This window comes from Erithacus rubecula (assembly GCF_903797595.1).
Source record: "Erithacus rubecula genome assembly, chromosome: 17".
NCBI classification, from domain to species: Eukaryota; Metazoa; Chordata; class Aves; order Passeriformes; family Muscicapidae; genus Erithacus; species Erithacus rubecula.
Window position 1 is genome coordinate 13,771,474 of NC_136669.1, and position 22,688 is coordinate 13,794,161.

Sequence of the window (22,688 nt, forward strand, 5' to 3'; positions counted from 1 at the left end):
AAAGAGAACCAACCCCTTGCAGAAACAAACCCTTGCAGAAGCTTCTTTAACCCAGGGGACTTGGACTGAGCCAGGAGAGATCCCACAGGATTTGTGGGAGGGATTGAAGAACAGGATCTACTTACACCAAAAAAAAAAAAAATAATAATAATGTGGTCAGGGCTCTTCAGCCAATCCATTATCAGCCCTTGCTTCTTTTGCTCTTGAGATGAATGAATGGATTGTGTATCCAGATTGCTCTGAAACACCTCAGTCATGGCTAAGAATGGGTAATACACATCCCAAATTTTAGATGTTTTCTGCAGTTGAAGCATCTCCAGCATAACACAGTGAAAATGAACAAGGGAAACTGAGTTTCATCCCATTTCTGCTGGGAGTTCAGGGAGCTCCCTGAGGGAGAGAGATCCTTTCATGTTCTGGCCTCCCTTCAGACCCCTGTGCTGGGCCTGATCTGGCCCAGCTGCTCTGCCCTGGAGCCCTCTGTCCCTAAGGAAAGGAGTGTTCCCAGCCCCCTGCACCTCCCAGGGCTTGTCCTCCAACACAGGTGAACATTTACCTACAAGTTAAGCTTCAATGAATAACTGGGGGAATGTGCAAGCCCACCTTTCTCTCCTAGGAGGGAATATTGCTGGGCTTTCTAGCTGAGGAAAAACTTCAGTTAATGCCAGATTACTGTTTCCTCCCAAATTGACAGTGGAAATGCAATTTAGATGAAGATGGGGTTCCAGGGAGACTGGAAAGAAGAGAGAAAGAAATGCAGCTTTAATCCTGCAGAGGTGAACCTGCACCCTCCATCTCCTCTGGGGCTTGGGGAGTCACTGGGCTCTGCTTCTCCTTGTGCACCCTCCAGTGTCTTGTACCTTGAGCAAAGTGAGAGTAAAACACTCATTTTGGGAGCACTTGTGTTCTCTCTAATGCCACCAATGATGGAAGCACAGAAGGTTTGGTGTGGAGAAATGGAAAGGATCCAGCCCAGCTCATACACTGGGACTTACACAACCTCAGGATTGTAAACTGCTGCCTTCAGGGCTCTGGCTATAGAAAACCTGGAATTATGGATCTCCAACAGGGCTGAGTGCTCTCAGGGATCCTTTAAAGGGGTAGCCTCGAAGGTGGTAACATTTCAGAGGATATTTGTATGCCAGGAGCATGGATCTGTGCCAGCACACTGACAATCTATCTAAACTCTAAGAGAAAAAAGCTTTTCCCTCTCTATTTTCCATCCACAAATCTCCAAACATTCTGAGTAATGCTTTATAACCCTGTTGCTTTATAGGGAAATATTCAGCTGCTAAGCCTGGAGGAACCTCTGGAGTCACTGGGTTCAGTTAATTCCCTCACAGACAGCCCCATCACGTTTTCCCTTCCTTAAGCACCCACCCTGACTGGATGGATGTCACAGAGCTTTGAGAATTAAAAATCTTCTTACATTTTCAAACTTAAATATAGCCACATATACTCTGTGCCCATTTGTTCCTGTGCCATTATCTGGACTTTATTTTAAGTAGTGCTTTTTACACCTTTGACCTTTCCTACCCTGTAGTGTTTATCAGAAATCAGATTTGTTTCTCAGCTTTGGGTCGTGTTGGGTCAAACAAGCTTTGGTCTGGTTTAACTCTTCAGATGATTCTCCATCTGCCCAGTCATCCTCATCTCATTTCTCTGACTGTTCCAGTCTCAATTTACCTTTCTTGAGCAGAGGTGAACAGAAATATGTACTTCCATCAGCAATGCCTTGTGCTAATTCTGCTTCCATGGTCAGTCAGAGTTCCCAGCATATCTGGGACCTACTAAGCACAAAGCAAAATACATTTGTTTTACTAACCAGTAGCTCTTCCCCTTCAGTAAGGGCAGCCTGGTGTGATCCAGAAGCAAGGGAACAACAGGATTTAGAGCTGGAATTGAAAGGTTTCACAGTCTCCTTAACATGATTCCCTCAGCACCAGTGTTAGGAAATAGAAGGAGACTTGTTTACACGAGGAAGCTGCTGAGTGATAGCAGGACAGAATCAAAATACCAAGGAGGCAATGGAACTATTCTAAATATAATGGTTTAAAATGTTTGCTATTACTGTACAGAACAGCTGGCCTTTAAAGCAATTACTGCAGTGAGTTGCACATCATCAATCTCTCCAAAAGATGAGTGTGAGTCTAGAGAATGTTTAATTCATGGCCTGAGAGAATCTCCTCATTGTATTTATCTCTCAGGCTCCAGATCCTACCCGATGGCTGTGCGGGATGTGAAGCTGTTTTTCCCAGAAGGGCTGTGCTGTGCCCAGTGTCAGACAGTGCAGGAGCAGGAGGTAGGAGCCTGTCCTTTCCTGAGCTTTATCCTGCTCTGCCAGAGCAGCAGCTTTCACTGCCATCCCCTGACTTCTCTCCTGTTATGCTTTAGATAATGCAGCTCTGGATGTGCTTCCCGAGCTGCCAGGTTCTCCTGGGGATGCTCCTCCCTCTGCACTGGCCCCGGCAGCCTTGGGGAGGGGGGGAAGAGCTGCTGCAGATCTGTTTGTTCAGCAAGCTCTGCTGTGAATTGGGGAGGGCTCAGGGCTTGTGCTCCCAAATGATAACATTGCTTGGAAGCAGGTCAGGAGCAGGGATAGCAGCCTCACCCTGGCTGCTCAGGCACACTCGAGCCAGGGCTGGTTTTTTACCAGCTTTGTGTCATTTAAGGATGGGATGGCTGAGGATGTGAGAACGATTGGGATGTGCTTAACCAAGGGGTGGAAATGTTTGAGCTTTGCTGTGGCTCAGAGGTGATCCAGCTGAGATGGTCCTCCCAGGGATTAGCTCTGGAAATGGCCACATCTGTAATGGGCTTCACTCTCGTGGGTGTGCAGCTCAGAGCAGGGCACCCTGACTGTGCCAGTTCATTCAGGGACAGAGGGAGCTGCTGCACCCCAGCGTGGCACTGGGTAAAGCTGTCAGACTCTCAGGTTCTGTTTGAGCTCCTGGCCTTGAAAAGCTGGGAGTAGAGACCTTAGAGTGATGTGTTGATATGGTAGCTTGAAAAGGATGAAGAGGTGCTGCACTGAATTAAGGCTCAATTAAAAAGAAGAATGCATGCAAAATGTTCTTGTATCTCCAGACAAGCAGGTGTTTTCTAGGCTGGCAATTACAGAAGTACAAGACAGCAACAAAAGCTTCACAGCTTGCCTGAATCAATACTTGAGGAGTGTTATACTAATGTGTTCACACAAATTGCTTCTCCCTCCCTCCCTGCCTTGCCTCCTGCAGATCCATAACCTGAAACACGACCCCATCCTCAGCCTGGGAATCAGGAAGCAGCGCAAGCTCCTGAGCCGTGCCCCAGGAACACAGCCCAGTGTCCTGGGCTCTGAGCAGCCAGGCAGTGCTGGTAAGGAAATGGAGCTCTGTTAGACACTGGGACTGCTACTGATTAATTGGACAGCAAGACAAACCATCTGGTGACAGCAAGATTGGGTATTGATGTCCTTTCAGAAGGAGAGAGACAGCTCTGAGCTGCAGAGAACAGCTCCAGGGGAGTCCAGCCTTTAACTGTTCCCCTGCCAGACCTTGGGGGGTTTACAGACAGAGCTGTTCACAAGGGCTGGCCTTAACAGAAGCAGCAGAACAACAGCTGGTGTCAGACCAGCACATGACCCTCTCTGAGCTTTTCCCAGGTGTCTCAGCACAGCCCTGGTGGTTTGTGCCCATTCAGAGAGGCAGGAGCACAGGGCTGGGCAGTGTGAGCTGCTCTGAGCTGGGAGTAGATAAATATCTCTTGGTGCAGAGAGTGCTGCTGGCAGTGTGGCCAGAGGCTTCCCCTGAGCTGGGCTCAGAGCTCATTCAGCTCCCACTGCTGCTGAGCAGCTGCCAGCTCCAAATGACTCCCAACTATGGGCAGGCTGACTTTGATTGGGAGCTGAAGCCTCAGCCAGGTTGACACTTCCTGAGATGCAGCAGCTTCTCAGGGCCTTTCCTGCTGATTTGACTTGATAGACATGTGTAAACACAGCTGCAGGGCCAGGAGATGGCACTGACACCAGGGGATGCTCCCACCTTGGCATGCTGTGCATTGATCCCAAGCCTTGATATAAACAAGGGACCAGGTGAAGCATCCCTGTGGTGTTCCCTGGGGAACAGAATTGTTTAGAAGCAGGCTATTCCCATTCCTGTAGCTTCAGTTCTGATGTGACTGATCAGAAAATGTTCCTGTGCTACACCTGACCAGTGCAGTCCTTAATCCCATCAGTGGAACCACAGGATTGTTGTGGATAGGAAAGGAGCAGGATAAAGAAGTGACAGAATCACAGCCCAGCCCTGCCTGACACAGGACTTTGGGGGGGCATTGGTCACATACCAGCAGGTGTAGAAATGTAAAGAGGGGATGGTAAATTAACTCCTCTGCTCCTGGGGTGAACACCAAGTCACTTGTGGTCTCTGAAGGAGGATTTATCCCAGTGTATTTGGGAAGGGTGTTTTCCCCATCATCCTAGTGGAAGGAGCAGGTTTGCTGTGACCAAATCACTTGATTTGTAGAAGAGATTGAATGAAATAAAACAAAATAAAACAGGTTGCTGTGGAGAGAGCACAGGTATTCTGCAGGCTTTTCACAGCTCAGTGTTGGGAGCTAATCTCAAAATACACGCCCCTAATTTCCTGCTGCGTGAGGATATCTGAGCTTTGAAGATGCCTAAGCAGAGTAAAAAGGAAAGCAGTGTACAGCCCTGATGTGTTTGTGTCTCAGAAAATGTATTTCAAAGAGTTACTGCCCTGGAAAAGCACGTCCACGTGATCTCTGAACTGCCAGGCACGATCTTGTAAGTGCCTCCAGCAAAGCAGACACATCACTCACATTCTGGGCTCATCTTGGACACTAGAGGAAGCTCTTGCACACAAGGAAACCTCCTTCCAGCAAATAATTATCACAAAGCTGCTGCCTAATGGACAGACAGATTTATCATGAGGAAAATATGAAATACATTAAGCCTCACGTATGCTGAGCAGAATTACATTTGGGATTATAAAAGCAGCTGGATTAGCAGCTTCCTCTGCTTGGAAAAAATGAAATGGAATAGTAGCTGCTGTAGCAAATCAGCAGTTGTCCTTGTCTGACTCCTGAAATGGGGTCACTCCTGCTGTCTTGTGATCTCCAGACAGGGACACAAAGGCAGGCCACAGCTCAGGATGAGCATCCCAGGGCACATCCCATCCCAGAGAACATCCCATCCCATCCCATCCCATCCCATCCCCACCGTTCCTCTGACCACCATGGTCCCGTCAGTGCCAGGGCAGATGCCCTGAGGGGCTCAGGGGCCCTGGGGGGCTCAGAGGTGCTGGGCACAGACTAAAGCAGTATTTTGCTGTTTCCCCAGGCCAGGCCCAGCTGGAGCAGCTGTGCCAAACTACCTGCCTGCTGCTGCCCGGGATGATCCTGCAGGGCTCCCAGCCCCCCCCATACGTGCAGCTGCTGCAGGAGCTGCTGGCCAGGGGCTCTGTGCTGACTGGAGCTCGCCTGGCTGTGCTGGACTCACCTCAGGCTCTCTGCATCTCCCAGATGCTCAGCAGGGCCAAGGGCAGTGTTGCAGCAAAGGTATGGAACAGCTGGAACTGGGCTTTGCTTCCTTGGCACAGAAGAAGAGCCTTGTAGTGCTTTGCTCTGATGTGCTGCCGAGGCTTTGGTGGCACTATTGCAACGCTGCCTCTGAGCCCTGGCACCTCTGGTGAGTAATGTGGGCACTGGGGACACTTGCTGGTGTTCCTGCATCCCTGGGAGCCCTCAACACCATCCCCTGTGAACACAGCCCTCATGGGAATGGCCCATCCATCACTTATTTATTGAATGTTTCATTCCAGTCAGTCATCACCCTGCTCTGTGTGCTCTGCTGCTGTCTCCTGTCTTGTTTCTCTATATAAATACAGTTTCTATTTCCCTCTCTGTAATCACACCTCATTAATCCTCCTCTACAATGGTAAAAAACCCTTTTTTCTTCTTGGACTGTGCCCTGGAGCCTGAGCCAGGTTTTCCACCTGGAGTATTGCCTCCAGATCTGGGGTTCCCAGCACAGGAAGGACATGGAGCTGCTGCAGTCAGTCCAGAGGAGGCACCAGGATGATCACAGGGATGGAGCAGCCCTGCTGGGAGGAAAGGCTGAGGGAATTGGGATTGCTCACCTGGAGAAGGAAAGGCTTTAGGGTGATCTAATTGTAGCCTTCCAGTATGTGAAGGAGCCACAAGAAATATGAAGAGAGACCAGATGGGCCTGGAGGGACAGGACACAGGGAATGGCTCCCACTGCCACAGGGCAGGGCTGGATGGGATATTGGGAAGGAATTGTTCCCTGGGAGGGTGGGCAGGCCCTGGCACAGGGTGCCCAGAGCAGCTGTGGCTGCCCCTGGATCCCTGGCAGTGCCCAAGGCCAGGCTGGATGGGGCTTGGAGCAGCCTGGGACAGTGGAATGTGCCCCAGGACAAGATGGGCTTTGAGGTCCCTCCCAACCCAGGCCATTCTGTGGCTCTCAGGAGGTGCAGCCCAGCCTGGGCTTTGGATGTGCTGCTGGGCTGAGCTGACTCTGCTCCACAGCAACAGAATACCAGGCCCAGGCTGGTTTCCCCTTGGTGGAGGAGAAACCCACCCAGCCAGGAGCCTGGCCTGGGCAAAGCTGGAAGGGGCAATGTGCAGGGAAGTGCTGTCAGCAGCTGAGAATAAACAAGGGGGAAAGTAATTACAGTGGCAGCAGCAAACCAACAATCACCCCAGGGCTGTCAGACCACAGCAGGCCCTTCACAAAACACAAACATTTGGGCTTCCAGCTCTCAGTTCTAAGTCTTGGGTGTTATTTGTAATAGGAGCATGTAAGATCTTTTCAGGTTGTGCTTTTTAAAACTGACAGCATGCCTTTGAAGTACATCTGTATGGAGCAGCAATTACATCTAGCAGCCAATTAGTGTAGGCACTGCTTGCCTGTCCCCTGGGTCCCCCGAGGATCCATCCCTGTGCACAGCTCTCTAGGAAGGACAAACCAGCACTGGGGGAGCAGGGCCATCCCTCCCTCCTCCTGTCACAGATAAATGGCCCTGGGCAGAGCTGGTGTGTTTCCAGAAGGATCTGTCACTGCTGAGCCAAAGGGGAATGTTACAGCCTTTGCTCTCCCTCTCCAAAGGGAGATGGGCTTCTTCAACTAATGAGTGCTCCTGCTACAATATCTCAATATTTACCTTGGTTCCTGCTTCCAGCAGAGGTAGGGGCTAAATAACACACCCAGATACTCTGCTGGTTTTCCCTCAGAGAGGGCAGCAGGGATCCCGGTGGGCTGTGGGGTCACAAAGGGCTCAGACATGGCACTGGCTCTGCCTGGAAGGACCTGATGCTCTGTGGCTCCTGTTCCTCACCCATCAGCCTGACTTAGAGACTTGTTCAAGTGCAGAGCAGCACCAAAGCTCAGCTCCTCCCTCTCTTGCAGTGCTCCCTGCTGAAGGATGGGCTGTGCCTGGTGCTGGCAGCACAGTGGGACAGCGCTGTCACCTCCCTGGGCTCTCTGCTGGACAGGTAAGGCCCCTGAGGGAAACCACCTCACTTTGCTGTGCTTCCAACCTGTTCTGCACAGGTGCCTTGTGCATGGCTCAGTCACTGGGGCATGGAATTGTTAAGGTTGGGAAAGATCAAATGCAGCCAGCAACCAACACATTCACCATTAAACGAGGCCCTCAAGTGCCACATCCACACATTTTAACACTTCAGGGATGGGGACTCCACCACTGCCCTGTACAGCTGGGCCAGTGCCTGACCACCCTTCCCATGAAGAAATTCTCCCAATATCCAACCTAAACCTCCCCTGGCACAACCTGAGGCCATTTCCCCTGGTCCTGTCCCTGTTCCCTCTTCCCAGAGCCCGATCCCCCCGGCTGTCCCCTCCTGTCAGGGAGTTGTGCAGAGCCAGAAGGTTCCCCCTGAGCCTCCTTCTCTCCAGGCTGAGCCCCTTTCCCAGCTCCCTCAGCCTCTCCTGGTGCTCCAGCCCCTTCCCCAGCTCTGTTCCCTTCCCTGGACACTCCAGCCTCTCAATGTCTCTTGTCATGAGGGTCCCAATACCTGAGAGTGTTCCCCAGTTTCCAAGTCATGTGTCCTGTACTCAGGACCTTTAAAAACCCAGTTGTGTTCTTTGTTAAGGACCTGCAGTGTCCACAGGGCTCAACAGCATGGTTCCATGAATACAGGGAATTCTCTGAAGTAAGGACTCACATTGGGAATAGACCTGCTGAACCAATACAATTCCTAGGAGAAATATCTTAGCAGATTTATGTTTGCTGTGAAGAAAAAAAAAAAAAAAAAAAAACAAACCAAACAACCAAACCTTAAAAAAAATGCCAGAAAGCAAAATCAAAAATTAGCCTCTTAAATAAATCACCAGAAACGCTGGGTAGAGGATGCATAAGCCTGGATAAACAAACAGAACCCCTCTGCAGGGACTGATTAGTGAAACAGAGTGATTAGCAGGGCAATTAACCCTGTGTTCCCCAGAGGGAAGAGCTCCCTGCTCGGGGCTGGTGTTTGGCACTGGCGTGTGCACTCTCACACATGGCTCCTCTGGCACAGGAGCCAGGGGTGGGGGTTGTGCCACATCCCGTGTGGAGCAGCCCAGCAGCCAGGCCAAAATCCCCATCCCGGCTCTGGCTGCACCCTCTGCAGGACTTGCAGCACGTGCTGTCAGTGCACAGGAGTCAGGGATGCAGGGCTGCTGGAGGGTGCAGGCACCAAGGGCTCAAAGATGAATATCAACGTTGCTCAGAGTTCTCACACTTGGCAGAAATGTTCCCAGGGCCACACCTGGCAGCAATGGTTGGAACAGATTCCATTGGTAACTTTTCAAAAATGTTTTTAAGCTACTGACAGCATTTTGATTTTGCTTCCATTCATTTAAAATCCCACCCTTGGAAGCCACAGCCCAAACCTTCCACTCTGCAAAGGGAGAAAAATATAAAGTTACCTTTATGGTGAGATTTCTCCTAATTTTTCTCTGGTTTACAATGAAAAAAAGCAAATTTCTGGGAACCCTGGAGGTCACTGCTGGAGGTACTTCTTCTTTCAGAGAGCCAAGGGGCTGAGGAGTGGGTGAGAATAGGTGCCAATCTCTGCACCTTCACCCCCCTCCTGCTCTGTACAAAGGATGAACTTCTGTGCTGAGCTCCAAAATATATGTGAATAACTTATGGGGGTCAGGAGGCACTTCCAAAGGGCAAACAAATGGATCTAACCCCAAACGAATGGATCCAGCCCCAAACAAAGGGATCTACCCCCAAACAAAGGGATCCACTCTGCCTTTCCCCCAATGCCAGACCCAGTGATCATAGAACCTTTTCAAACCAGCTGTACCAAAAAACAAACCCCAAAAAAAACCCACCAAAAAAAACAACCAAGCCCCACATTTTTTTGCTGATGGAAAATGCCTGTGGAAGGGAGGGGCAGCAAGGTGTGCCCGAGGGTGGGAAGAGGGAGGGTTCTGATCCTCAGGGAGATCAGGAGCTCACACCCTTATTGTCTCCCAAGCTGCCGAACTTTATAAAACCAGCCTGACTTCACTGGTGCCTCCCAAGGACACTTCATGCCAAGACATCTTCAATTTAAATAACACCAGAGGTTAATTACTCTTACAGCTCCATCAGCCCTTTCTATCCCGGCTAAATCACTCCCTCTCTCTGCCAGGGCTCAGCATTCCAATACCTGCCCAGTTCCTTGCATTTCAGCTGCACTGCTGAAGCCTCGCCGCCTGCAGGGATTATTTTCCAGCCCTGGGACTTAAATCAGAGCTGCGGCACATTTCTGCGGCTCTGTGCCACGGGGAGGGACGTTCCCATCTGTGTGCAAGCCTGGCTGTGATGTCAGAGATGGGCTGGGATAAAGAGCAATCAGGTGTTGCGAGAACAATGTGCGCTCCTAGTCCTGAGCCTATTAAAGCTTCCCTGAGCCAGCTCTGTCGAGGAGAGTCATCTAGATCCTGGCAGGTTTGGGACAGCCCCAGACCCTCCTTGTGGCTGTTGAGCAGCAGGGCCCGTTCTGGCTGCATTTTAGACATCCAGGGCATTGTTTGTGCACCAAAAACCAGAGAGCACAGAAAAAGGGACACGAACAATGCAGGTGTGGGCACAACAGCAGCCTGGGAGTTGGGTTGGCTGCCAAAAGCAGGAATCTGGGAGAGCCTGGGAGTGGGCCAAGGGGAGCTCACAGGGCACAGGGAGGTGTTGGGACCCTGGGCAGGGAAGTGACACCATCCTACCCACAGACAAGGCAAAACTACACGGGACTCGCCTTCCTTGTTCTGCCAGCATCCAGCTGCCTGCATGGCTCAGGATACAACATCTGAATTTTGCCTGTCATAACTTGTTTTCACAGCCACATTTCCTGGCTGCAGGGTGGCAGAGGCAAGAATTTACAACATTAGATTCAAAGCAACTCCTGGAAGGAAGGCACGCTCTGCTTTTTATGCATGACAAACCAGATTTAGCTGCCTTAAGAGGTGATGCTGATCCCACAGTGATTACTCCTCTATGCTTCAAGCATGTAAAAAGCACTTTAAGATTGTCAGGACCTGTGTTGTGCACAGACTTAGCAGCTCACCTGGTTAACTCGGCTCAGTAAGGCAGGGTTTGACTAAAGCACCCCCAAAACCGAGCTGCAGCAGGAGAGAATTAGAGTTTAAGCCAGGCTTTGTGCCTTCCTGCCTTTAAGCAAGGTGCTGCAATCAGAGCAGAAGCCAAGTGCTGAGGAACTTAGCTGGATGTTTTTCTCTCTGATGAAACATTCTTCCCAAGTGTTAATTGCTGCTAGCAGGGAGCGATGTTATCCCTATAGGAAGCTCATCCCGGGGAGCTTTGGAGGGGAAGGAGGTGTAGAAATTAAAAAAAAAAAAAAAAAAAAAAAAGAAAAAGAAAAAAAAAAGGGAGAGAGAAATGAACACATGGGGTGTAAAATCTCGGAGCAGTTGAGAACCAGCGAAGGGAAAACTGTTGCCAAGCACAATACCTGCGTATGGGGGCAGGGAGCAGGGAGTGGTTTCCAAATCCTCGGCAGAGTTTTCAAGCCCGAGGCTCCGAGTGTGCACAGAGTCCCTTTAAAAGGCAATTCTGGGATTGGTCCCTTGCCTTTCCATTTCTCTGGAATACATTTTGTGGTCAGCTCATGCATGGCTTGAGAAGGGCCAGAGCAAAACCAGAACTGGTGAGGCAGTGCCTGCTGCTCCAGGCAGTTCAGTAAATCCTGGGATTGGGGAAAAACACCCAGATTGTCCCAGTGGAGGAAAAGCCCCTTGCCCAAAGTGAAGCACCCACATTTATGTGCATTTCCCACTGCCCCAGAGCCACCATTATGCAGCTGGACATGGCTGTTTGTTTGAAGGTTTGTATTCAAATAGTGCAAAGCCATTTACACAAAGCTTTGTAAAAGCCAGGATATAGCTGTGTAAAGAGGAGCAGTAGCAGATGCCCTGGCACAGAGCTCAGAGCTCCCCAGAGCTGGGTCATCTCCCTCCCTGCCAGCTGACATGGCAAACTAACCCTGCTCCCCTTTCTCTCTGCCCCCAGTGCCTGCCTGAAGAACCAGTCGGTGCTGGACACTGCAGAGCATCTCCTTTATCCCCAAAATGAGAATCAGGCAAGTAGAGATGTTTATGGTGTGGGTGTGTGTTCTTCGTGTCCCTTTGATGAAGGGAACTTGTTAATATTGGTTGAAATTTCAAAGAAAATTGTAACTTTTCATGAGTCAGAGGTGGTGACAGCCCCAAGCTTTGGCTTAAGGCTGAGAGCCCAGAACATGGGGCAGGTGGGACCAAAGTCCTGTCAAACTGTCTCCCACATTACAGTGGTGATACAATCTTGAATCAAAACATTTGGAGATATTGATAAAGGTTCTGTGTTTTCCATAGAAAATCTGTTACTTTTTTTTTTTTTTTTTTTTTTTTTTTGTTTTTTTTTTTGTGAAAAATCAACACTGAGAAAAATATCAGAATTGTGGAAGGGTTGGGGTTGGAAGGGACCTGAAAGCCCATCCAGTGCCACCTTTTACTATCCCAAGGTGCTCCAAGCTCTGTCCAGCCTGGCCTTGGGCACTGCCAGGGATCCAGGGGCAGCCACAGCTGCTCTGGGCACCCTGTGCCAGGGCCTGCCCACCCTCCCAGGGATTTCAAGTGTCTGTGATATTTGTCAAAAATAGTGACAGGAAATGTTCATTCAGCCCTATGGCCAAGCTGGCACAGGTCCTGTGTTCTGAAAGTTGCATTTCAGAAGCCCAAATCCAAGTGGAAGAGGAGGAGTGAAGCCATTAGCCATTCCAGGGATGGTCTAGCTGAATATTTTCTCAGTAATTCATCCCAAGAAAGGAAACACTGAGCTCCAGACACGTGGGCAGCTAATGGGAATAAACTGCATAAATACATTCAAAATTCGGGCTGTAATCATCAAAGTTTAGTTCCAAACAAATGAGAGTTTTGGATAGAGGAGGCAGATCAGGAGATGTGAGGCCCTGGTGGAGGTGTCCCTGCCCATGCCAGGGGGTGGAGTGAGGTGAGCTTTAAGGTCCCTTCCAGCCCAAACCATTCTGTGATTCTGTGATAAAAGACTTGTGGAGAGTGAGAAAGGATAGCAAGTGGACAAACCTCTCCTCTGGATCCCTTTTCTTCCCAATAAAAGCCCAGCAGGAGAGCGAGATGTGTTTGTAACCTCATCTCACATATCAGAGCTGCCTTCAAGCACCAGTGCTCTGAGGATTGAGCCTTAAAAGACACCGCGGCCTCTTTGAAGTGTGCATTCCTGCTTTTCACACCCTCACAGCTTCCAGCTTCCCGGGAGAGCTGAGCTGCCTTCCCAGGGCACAGAGGGATCCTGAGCTGCAGTGCCTGGGCAGCTCTGCAGAGCTGCAGGGCTGTCACAGCCCAGTGCTGCTCTGCCAGGGTGCCAGGCTGTTGCCAAGGAATGTGACAGGGCAGCAAGTCCAGGCTGTCTCCTGATTTGCTTTGAAAGGACATTACATCTCTGTGCCTGACATGAAATCCCTGCTGCTTCCCAGCACTGGGGAATGAGCCTATCAGGGAGAGGCTTCCAGGGCTTTGTGTGCTAGAGAGGAGAAAAAGCAAATATGCTCAGCCCTTCTCCCTGCTTCTGGCAGCCTGGGATGTGCAGAGGAATCCCTCTGGAAGCAGGGGCTGCTGGCAGGAGCTGGGAGTTTTGAGCAGGAATGCAGTCCTGGGACAGCAGCACAGCAGCAGCTCCTGTTGGTTTTCCAAAGGGCCTTTTCTCCAAGTTCAGGGTAGGTTCAGGAATCAGAGTGAGATCTGAGGAGCAAACACACTGGGGAATCTGTTCCTCAAAGGATGGCCCCAGGAATGATGTTTGAGCCTCTGATCTCCTGCTAATGAGTTTATGAAATGTCAGCCAGGCTTTGCAGGGCAAAGCTAATGAGCAACAACACGATATCAGGCAGAGTTCAGGAGGGTTAAATGAACATGGGTTTCAAATCCTCATGGTCTGTGCAGAGCTGCAGCCTTTCCTGGTGGAATGGAATATCATCCTGGCTCCCAGTGTGATTTGGGATTAGGCAATAGGATGAGAGGTCAGCTTTCCAAATGTGGCCTGGTGCAGTGCTGACATCTGTGCCTGGGCTGGTTGTCTGCTGCTCCTGCTGCATTCCTGGACACCTTCACCTGCCCCGGGTGAAGCCCTGCCTTAGGAGCAGACAGATCCAGGATTTGGGAGTTCCTTGTTCTCAGCACAGCTCACAGGTGGAAGTGACAGAGCCGTGGTTTGTTTGTTGGTGCCACCATTAGGGGCTGGTGACGTTCCACAGGGGTGTCCCAGGTGTTCCTGCAGCTGGTCCATGCCCAAACTGGGATGTCTCCAGTGACAGGGAAGTGGTCAGGGGCTGGGCACTTCCCCTCACCTGCACTGTGACTGCAGGGATGGGGCTGTGAGGAGCAGGTGTCTGTCCCTCGGTGACATCACTGACCTGCCACCATCACCCTCAGAGCAGTGGGGTGACACAGCCTCTGTCCCTCAGTAAGAGCCCAAGGGGAGCAGCCCAGCCTCCCCTGGCAGCACCAATCCCTCCTCTCTGCCTGGAGCCACCTCCCTGCACACACCTGACACGTGGAACTGGAGCAGAACACAGGGAAAACACGTCCCAGCCCTCTTGGCCTCATCCTCTGCCCCTCAGCAGCAGGCAGGAGGGCTGCATCCCATCAAAGAGACTGTGAGGAGAGGCAGGGCAGGCACAGCACCCCCAGTGCTCTGGGGCTCATCAGCACAGGCAGGAGTGCAGGCTGGGCACACATTGGCCTCTCCAGCTCAGAGCCAGCCTGCCCGGGCTGCTCCAGGGCTGGGCTTGGGAAGGAGGGGCAGAGCAGCCAGGAGGGAGGAGATTTCCCACTTAGCACCTCTCTTGTTGCTGCTTTTCCTCAGTTCCTTGAAAACAACTCCTGAGCATCACAGGGAGCTGTTGCCTGCTGGGGGACACTCACAGCCACCTCAGTGCTGGGATTAATCCAGCCTGGGGAACAGCCTCTGCACAAGAAACCTGCCTCTGGAAAACAGTTTCTTTGCCATGCACAGAACTCACAGCTCTCCTCCCACCCTCTCCTTGTTTTCTCCCCAGGCCCAGGAGCTGCTCTGCTGCCTCTTTGACTCCCTGACATCAGAGAGCATCCACAGGATTGAATCCCAGGATTGCTAGCAGAGATGGGCAAGACCCCCAGGCAGCCTTGGCTGTGGAGATGGACACACAGGCACAACCTGCTCTAAGAGCACTGTTTGTTTGGAATTAAACACAGATCTGAAGTGTGGCATTAGCATGGGTCAGAGAAATGAGATGCTGGAGGAAGGCTCAGCACCCCAAAACAAACCCCTCTGAACTGTGGAGTTTATCCAGAGACAATCTGTGTGTCCATGGAGCAAGGCTTGGAGCACTCCAGTGGCTGGGAAAACCTCAGGAAGCAAATACAGGGGCAGGTGTTCACTGCTGTATCTCTCAGGTGCCTGGGGACTCCATCTCCACCAGGCCTCAAAGACTTCATGGAGAGACTCTGCTGGCTGCTGTGTTCTTTGAACCAAAGACAAACCCACAGCAAATGAAATGGAAATAGAGGGGAAGCTGGATCCCTGGAGGTTCAGTATACCAGGCTGAACCATTCAATAAGATTAAGAGCTGGACAGCTCAATGTTCACCTGCCTGTGCTGCAGCAGCCATGGGCTGTGCCAGCCCCTTCCTGCTCCCCACCATGGGCACACAGCCTCCTCTTCACCTCCCTCAGCAGCTGCTGGTCCTGTCATCCTTCCTAGGAGCCCAGAGGAAAGGAAGCTGGTGTTAATACAAAGCTTTCCTGGGACCCTTTTCTTTTAGAAAAGTCTCTTCTCAGCCCAGGAAGCCTCCTGTTCCCACCTGCCCTGCTAAGGCAAAGACTTAGATTTAGACTCTGCCCTCACCTCAGGTCTGGGCAGTTGTGGGTGCCACCATGTCAGGAGGATCTAAAGCTGCTGAGAGTGTCCAAAGGAGGGGCACGGCCATGGGGAAGGGTCTGAGGAGCAGCTGAGGGCACTTGGATTGTTCAGCTGGAGAAGGAGACTGAGGGCAGAGCTCAGCAGGGGCTGCAGCTCCAATCTCTGCTCCCTGGGGCAGGGACAGGACCAGGGAATGGCTGGAGATCAGGAAAGGTTCTTCCCCAGAGGGTGCTGGCACTGCCCAGGCTCCCCAGGGAATGGGCACAGCCCTGAGGCTGCTCCAGGAGTGTTTGGACACCAGGGATGCACAGGGTCATGGGGCTTGTTTGGGTGTCTGTGCAGGGCCAAGGTTAGATCCTTGATCCTTTTGGGTCCCTTCCAGCTCAGGACATTCTGTCCCTCTGTGCATGTTTCCAGTTCCAGCCATGGCAGAGGAGGCAGGACAGTCCCTGTGAGTGTCCCAGAGGTGAGGGACAGTGTGCCCAGCCCAGCTCTGGATGCTGTCAGCCCCTTCTTTGCAGGGCCTTTCCCTCAGAAAGAGCCTGGGCTGAGCCCTCCTCCTCCCCAGCTCACAGCCCCTGGGAGAAGGGGACACCTCTGAGATCTGTTCCTTTGCAGATGAGGTGGAAGTGCCCAGAGCTGTCAGAGGGGTGACCCTGCAAGCTCTGCTGCCTCAGCAGGGAGCAGCCCCAACACAGCCCCTGCCCTTCTCTAAACCACCTTGGAGCAGCCTAAAGAGATTGTCACAGCCAGCTGGGTGTGAGGGGGGACACAGTGACCTGGCCTGAGCTCACACACCATTCCAGAGTCACAATCACACAAACCCAGACTGGTTTGTGTTGGAAGAAACCTTAAAACTCACCCTGCCATGGGCAGGGACACCTTCCACTATCCCAGGTTGCTCCAAGCCCTGTCCAGCCTTGGAAGTTTCTCCCAACCTCTGCTCCCCAGCACTGTTCTGCCTGCACTGGCTCTTTGGGCTTTGTGGAAGGACCAAATATCTCCAGAAGGGAGCTGGGGAGGGAAGCAGGCAGCTGCCCTGGTCCCTGGGGAGGAGGAGGTCCTTGGAGTCAGCGTGCTGGAGGAGCCTGCTCTGCTCCTGCAGCTAACTAGGCCATTTCCTGCACTCCAGGCACATTTCTGTCATGCTTGTAAACCCTGTATGGCTTTGAAACAAATGAAAATTAAAAGGATCCACCCCCAGCACTCGGGGAATTTGATCTGGAAAAGGAATGGAATAAAGCAGCTGAGGGAGAGCCCTGTGGAGCTGCACGTGAGGAAGGGGCACAGGGGGCCAGCAGCAGCCCTGACCCAGCCAGCCTGGTGACACAAGGGTCACCTGGGGACTGAGGTCACAGGGAGCTGGACAACAGGAGGGAATGCTCTGGGAAGCCAGTGTCAGCCTGGGGAAGTGACATCCCAGTGGGACACCCCCAGCCCATCTGGGCTTGGCAGGAGCACTGCCAGGAGGTGAGACCAATTAATTCATTAATTCATAGGATTAATTAATAAAATCAGAGAATTATGAATGGTTTTGGTGTGAAGGGATCTGAAAGTCCATCCCATCCCCTGGTCATGGGCAGGGACACCTCCCACTGTCCCAGGCTGCTCCAAACCCCATCCAGCCTGGCCTTGGGCACTGCCAGGGATCCAGGGGCAGCCACAGCTGCTCTGGGCACCCTGTGCCAGGGCCTCAGCAGCCTCTGAGCAAAGATTAATTCACTGTGTAACAAACCAGGGCCTGGCACAAAACACATCCCATCCCCTTGCAGACATCCCTGCTGAGCCTTGAGCTCTGGGAGCCTCCATCCACCAGCAAGCAAAGCCCTGTGCCTCAGTTTCCATCTAGGAAATGGAGGTACCAGCTCTGCCACATCCCCCAGGCACAGCAGCAACATCCCAAAAATGGGGCAGCACCCAAATACCTCAGAGCAAGGATCTGCTGCTGTGCCTTGGACTCCTATTTCACAGCCCAGCTAATTAATCTCAGTAACAAACCCGCACACAGAGCAGGGGAAAGCATCATCCTCTGGTATTTCCAAAATGCCAGCATTCCACAAATAACCCTGCCTGCCTTTTCTCCCAGAGAACACCCCACTTGTCTCTGGAGCAGTGACAACCAGGAGCACCACGAGGCACCAGGAATCAATCCCAGCAGCTCCAGCTCCCTCCATGGCAGCTGCAGCTCCTGCACTGCTTCTCCCTGGAAGCTGCCACAAGGCAGCCAGGATTAGCTAATCAGAGCTGAGGAGCAAATTAATGATTGAAAGAACTAGGAGAAAGGCAGATTTGATCCCAGATTGCCAGCTTTGCAGCTGGCTCCTACTTGCAAACAATTCATTTAGATTATGAAAGCAAGAAATTGAGTACAAAACCCCCTAGATTGTTTGCTTCCTGGAGAAAGAAAAGAAAAGAAATGGAATTTAGATTAAAAATTATGCAGAATAGTACTAAATCCCCACCCTCTTGTGCCTCCCCTCTTGCTGGAAAACCAGAGCTAATCAGAATTTTGCATTGTTCTGCTGCCAGTGTCAGAGCTGCCTCAATGGATGAGAGATAAAATACAGGAGGTGGCATTTGCTGTTAACTCCTTAGAGTCCTGCCATGGCAAAAATGGGAACACAGTGTCTGGTGGTGAAATCCCATTCTCCCAGCCTGATCAGCTCCCTTTAGGGGCAGGTGTTGGGGGCAGAGCAGCTCCTGCTGTGCCCTGGGATGGGCACACTGTGTTTGCTCACACACCCAGGAACTCTCAGGTGAGCCCTTTGTCCTCCTCAGGAAGGATTGGTGTCCCCAGGGATGTGCAGGTGCTGGATGCACAGGCAGAGCCTCACTGCTGCTGGAGCTCTGCAGCTCCTCTGTGCCAAGGACAGCTTTAGTGCTGGTAATTCCTGCCTGGCTGTCCCCTGCAGCAGTGGGACACTGACACCTGGCAGGTGGTCCAAAGGGACTGGGTCACTGTGACCCAGGGTGAGCACCAGTCCCTGCTGGGGGAGCTCTGCTGAGCCCCAGCACAGACACATCCACTGCTCAGCACCTCAGCCTGCCCAAACTGACTCTTTTCACCACAAAAATGGTTCTGCTTCAGCCCTGTTCACACCAGCCCTGAGAATGCCCCATGTCACCACACAGCCTGGGAATTACTGCACAGCCAGCAGGATTTGCTGCCCTCCCAGCAAAATCAAAATTGGGCACTTGGGTTTCACCTGCTGAGCTCCATGGCTGGCTCAGGAAGCAGGAGGAGTTGTCCTTAGATCATCCATACTCACCAAACTCGATAATCCTGTGCTGTGCACCTCCCATGCCCACAGGTATCTGCCTTGCTGTGGCTGGCAGGGCCAAAAACACCTCCCTTGGCTGATCTCCAGGGACACCTCAGAGCCCCTTCCAGGGCATAAAGGGGCTCCAGGAGAGCTGGAGAGGGACTGGGGACAAGAGATGGAGGGACAGGACACAGGGAATGGTTCCCATTGCCAGAGGGCAGGGCTGGATGGGATATTGGGAAGGAATTGTTCCCTGGGAGGGTGGGCAGGCCCTGGCACAGGGTGCCCAGAGAAGCTGTGACTGCCCCTGGATCCCTGGCAGTGCCCAGGGCCAGGTTGGATGGGGCTGGGAGCAGCCTGGGACAGTGGAAGGTGCCCCTGCCCTTGACAGGGAAATTGGGGAATCTTTAAGGTTCCCTCACACCCAGCCCAGCTCTCATTCCATCACTGTGATATCCCAGGACTGGTGGCTGCCCTTGCCTCACCTTCCTGGGCTGGCATCAGGACCTGGGCTCCTGTCCCAGTCCTGTCCCATGGGCAGTGTCCCCTCTCCAGTCCTTGACCTCCCCCTTCCCAGGGCACCATCTCAGGCTGTGGCAGCAGGAGCTGGTGATTAATTGGTCCTTGGCAATCCCCCCTGGCAGGGCTGCAGGAGCACAAAGGGCTCTTTGTGTGCAGCGCTGATAAAGGGGCCGGGATGAGTCACCCGCGGGGAATTAAACCAGGGAACAGGGAATGGGAACAGGGAGCAGGGAACAGAAAATAGGGAAAAGGGAACAAGGAACAGGGAAAAGGGAGCAGGGATGGGGCTGCTCAGCCAGAATAGGCACAGGAGCTCCCTGGATGCTCTAACTGGGTCTCTGAGACCAGGGCTGGCAGTCTCATCTGTGCCCACCTGGCCCTGGCACAGCCACAGCCCAGCAGCAACAGCACTGCCCACCCCCAAAAGGGACCAGTCTGATCCAGTAAACCAAGGCAGAAGCTCTGCCTGGACAGTTTCACACAGGGTGGGGTCAAACTGGGCCTACAAAAACTCCTGGGGAGCTCAGCTGAGGGGCTGTAAGGTCTGTCATCCATCCATCCATCCATCCATCCATCCATCCATCCATCCATCCATCCATCCATCCATCCATCCATCCATCCATCCATCCATCCATCCATCCATCCATCCATCCATCCATCCATCCATCCATCCATCCATCCATCCATCCATCCACCCACCCACAGCTGTGGGATATTTAAGCCTCAGCTGGGGTTCTGCTGAGCTCCTGTCCCTGTGCTGGGGCTGTGCTTGGCTACTCTGCCAGGTGAACCAGTGGATCTGACCCCTGGGCTCTCCTCCTTCCACACCTGTGGGATTTTGGCCTCATCAGCATGAGGAAGAACTTCCTCCCTGAGCAGTGACCAAACACTGGCCCAGGCTGCCCACAGAGGCTGTGTCTCCTTCCCCAGACATACTCAAGAGCCATCGGGACACAATCCTGAGCAACACCTTCTGCTGAAGCAGGGTGGGACCAGATGAGCTCCAGTGGCTCCTTCCAAGCTGAACTATTCTGGAATTCTGTGATCTGGATGCTGTGATGACTGTGTGTGTGTGACATAGTGGTGACTCTGGGTGTGGGGCTCCTCCTCTCCAGGGCTCTGGCAGATCCTGAGCTGCTGCTGGTGATTCCCTCTCACAGCAGACTGGCCAGGGAATGTCCCCCTGGAGCAGCAGGAAGAAGTGGCTCCCAGGAATGGTGAAAAGCTGGGTAGGGACTCACAGCCTCATCCTGCAGGATAAATGGGACTGTTATGCTGGTCCCCAGTGCTGTCCTCCCCCAAGATCCAGCCTCCTTGGGAAGCCTGTTCAGCTCCTGACAGAGAACCTTGGGCTGCTTCAACCTGGTGTCCTGCAGAGCTGCTCCTTCCCCCACAGGGGGAATCCAAACACATGGAAGGGATTGAGGTGCTATGGAGCAAACTGAGGACCCCTGAGAAGATCCTGACCAGTGAAGCACCCCAGTCCATCCATCCTGAGCTGCTGAGCTCAGCCACAGCTACAGCCAGAGTCGATGTCCAGCCCACAGCCAGCACAGCTGGCAGGCTCCAGGTGTTGGAGTGCCCCTGGCCCTGGGGGCAGCCAGCCAGCCCTGGCACACACCAGTTATCCTCGTGGCAGGCCTGACCCAGCCCTGCTCACAGGGCACAGGGGCACTCTAGAACTAGACCTTGGTCCTTGTAAAGGCTCCTGGCACTGCTCCTCAAACCAGGCCTGGCCTGGAGTGGCTGCAGAGGTGCCACAAACGGGAGTGAGCCCAGCAGAGGCTGAGGGAGCTGCACCTTCCTCGGGCTGGAGGTGATGGAGGGAATGGAAATCCCTGTCTGGGATTATCTCATCTGGGAGCAGCTCCAGCCAGAGAGGTGCTGATGGGCTCCTGTAGCCCCAGGAGAGGGTCCCAGGCCAGCTGCAGGGTTTGCCCACCCCAAATGGTCCCAAGTTCCCACCCCCTACTTCGTGACTGGGGATAATCCCACTCCAGGGCACATCTGGCCTTTCCTTATAAACTGGCCTTGCCTCATCGTGGCTCCAGCCCCGGGGGCACTCAGGTGTCCCAAATTCCTCTGCTGCCTTCGTGCCAGGGCTGGGGTGGGGGAAACGCTTGTAAATCCCCGTGTCCTGAAGTAGTGGGAGGGGTGAGGTCGTGTCCCAGGCTCACCTGCAGCTTTCCCCTAAAATTCCCTTCCCCTGCAATGTCTTCAGGGCTACACGGCGATTAACACCCCTTTCAGCATGTTCCAGCCCCGTTCTGGATGTCTTTAAGCCCCCGGGGTGTTACACATGGTTTACAAGTTGGGCTCCATTAGCGCTCGATTCGCTGTTTATTAAAACCTCGATTAATCTTGTATTAATGCTCTTCAAATGCGACTTTTGTGGAGGTGCAGCAACCTCTGAGACGAGGAGATAAGATTATCCCCAGCCTGTGCCACTGCTGTCAGCGAGGAATTAGCTCGGGATCTCTCCAGGCTCGGGGCTGAGGGGGCTGCAGAGAGCCAGAGCCGCCCCTGGGGATGCTCCTATTAACGGGGTAACACCAGCCCAGAGACACCCCAAATCTGGGCCAGCTGGGGGAGCAGGGTCTGTGATCTGGGAGCCACCCCAGAGACGACAGGAAGGTGTGGGGGCAGCCTGGGGGCAGCTCTGCTTGCCAGGACCCCACAAATCCAGAGCAGGGGGAAGGGTCTGGCATGGGAAGATCCCATGAGAAAAGCAGGAATCTCTCCTGCCCTGCCCTGGCAGCTCTGTGGGGGCTGTGCAGCAAGGAGGAATTGCACTTCGTGCTCCTCCGTGGGTTTGGGATGCTGCCTGTGCCAGCTCCAGAGCCGTGTCCGGGTGATGGGATGGAGGAGATTTCCCATCCCTGCCAAGCTGGGATGCTGCAGTTGTCATGGCAACGTGGGAGCCCTGCAAGCCGGATCCCATAGCCCACCCCTTTGGGGGTGGGGATGTTCAGGGCTGGGGATGCTCCCCAGATTCCCCCCAGGCTCTGGCACCTCCCCACACCCCAAAACTGCCCTCTTCCCAAAGCTGACACCCCCACCCACCCTTCAGCCAAAGGACCCTGCTGAAAACACTGCCTTTTCCATGGGGAAAATCACCTTTGGGTGAAAATGCATCCAAAGCCGTGGTGGGGAGCACAGGGCCGGGTGGGAAATGTGGCAGAGATCCCTGCAGCAGTTCCCTGCTGTTCCCTGTGCCCCAGCCCAGACCCCCGGGCAGGGGCTGCCCTGAGCTGCTCCTGGGGATGCTCACAGGGCTCCTCCCAGCACGCACGGCTGGGCCGGGAGCTGGGCTGGGCTGCAGCTGCAGCCGGCTCTGCTCTCCCTCCTCCCGGAGGGGCCTGGATGTCACACAAGGTCACCTCTGCTTCCAGCCAGGGCCTGCTGAGCCCGGCCTTGTCCCCACCTCGGGACACTGTGTGCTGTCTGTCTCCAGCAGCTCATT

At 53.1% G+C, this 22,688-nt stretch overlaps 1 protein-coding gene and 1 long non-coding RNA gene across 7 annotated transcripts in view; one reads left to right on the forward strand and one right to left on the reverse strand.

Moving 5' to 3' along the window:
• The window catches only part of DNAAF8 (dynein axonemal assembly factor 8), an 88,136-nt gene extending 71,464 nt beyond the window's left edge, over positions 1-16,672 (forward strand). For 3 of the 5 annotated variants that reach the window (XM_079321021.1, XM_079321020.1, XM_079321022.1), the window contains exons 27-32: positions 2,208-2,302; positions 3,237-3,357; positions 5,339-5,556; positions 7,427-7,512; positions 11,538-11,607; positions 14,599-16,672. In XM_079321021.1, coding sequence (XP_079177147.1) covers positions 2,208-2,302; positions 3,237-3,357; positions 5,339-5,556; positions 7,427-7,512; positions 11,538-11,607; positions 14,599-14,676 — 668 coding nt within the window. In that variant the 3' untranslated portion in view covers positions 14,677-16,672. Of the gene's footprint in view, positions 1-2,207; positions 2,303-3,236; positions 3,358-3,461; positions 4,525-5,338; positions 5,557-7,426; positions 7,513-11,537; positions 11,608-14,598 lie in introns of those variants that run through there. The other 2 variants (XM_079321023.1, XM_079321024.1) reach the window with 2 other exon arrangements.
• LOC306809534 lies at positions 4,911-7,411 on the reverse strand. Of its 2 annotated transcripts, XR_013776256.1 has the most exons (4): positions 7,225-7,411; positions 5,994-6,137; positions 5,498-5,587; positions 4,911-5,081 (listed from the first exon to the last, which is right to left on the reverse strand). It is a non-coding gene; the product is annotated as an uncharacterized lncRNA (long non-coding RNA). The 2 variants fall into 2 exon arrangements; XR_013776257.1 differs by lacking the exon at positions 7,225-7,411 and having other exon boundaries at positions 5,994-6,224.
• Positions 16,673-22,688: the final 6,016 nt, after the last annotated feature.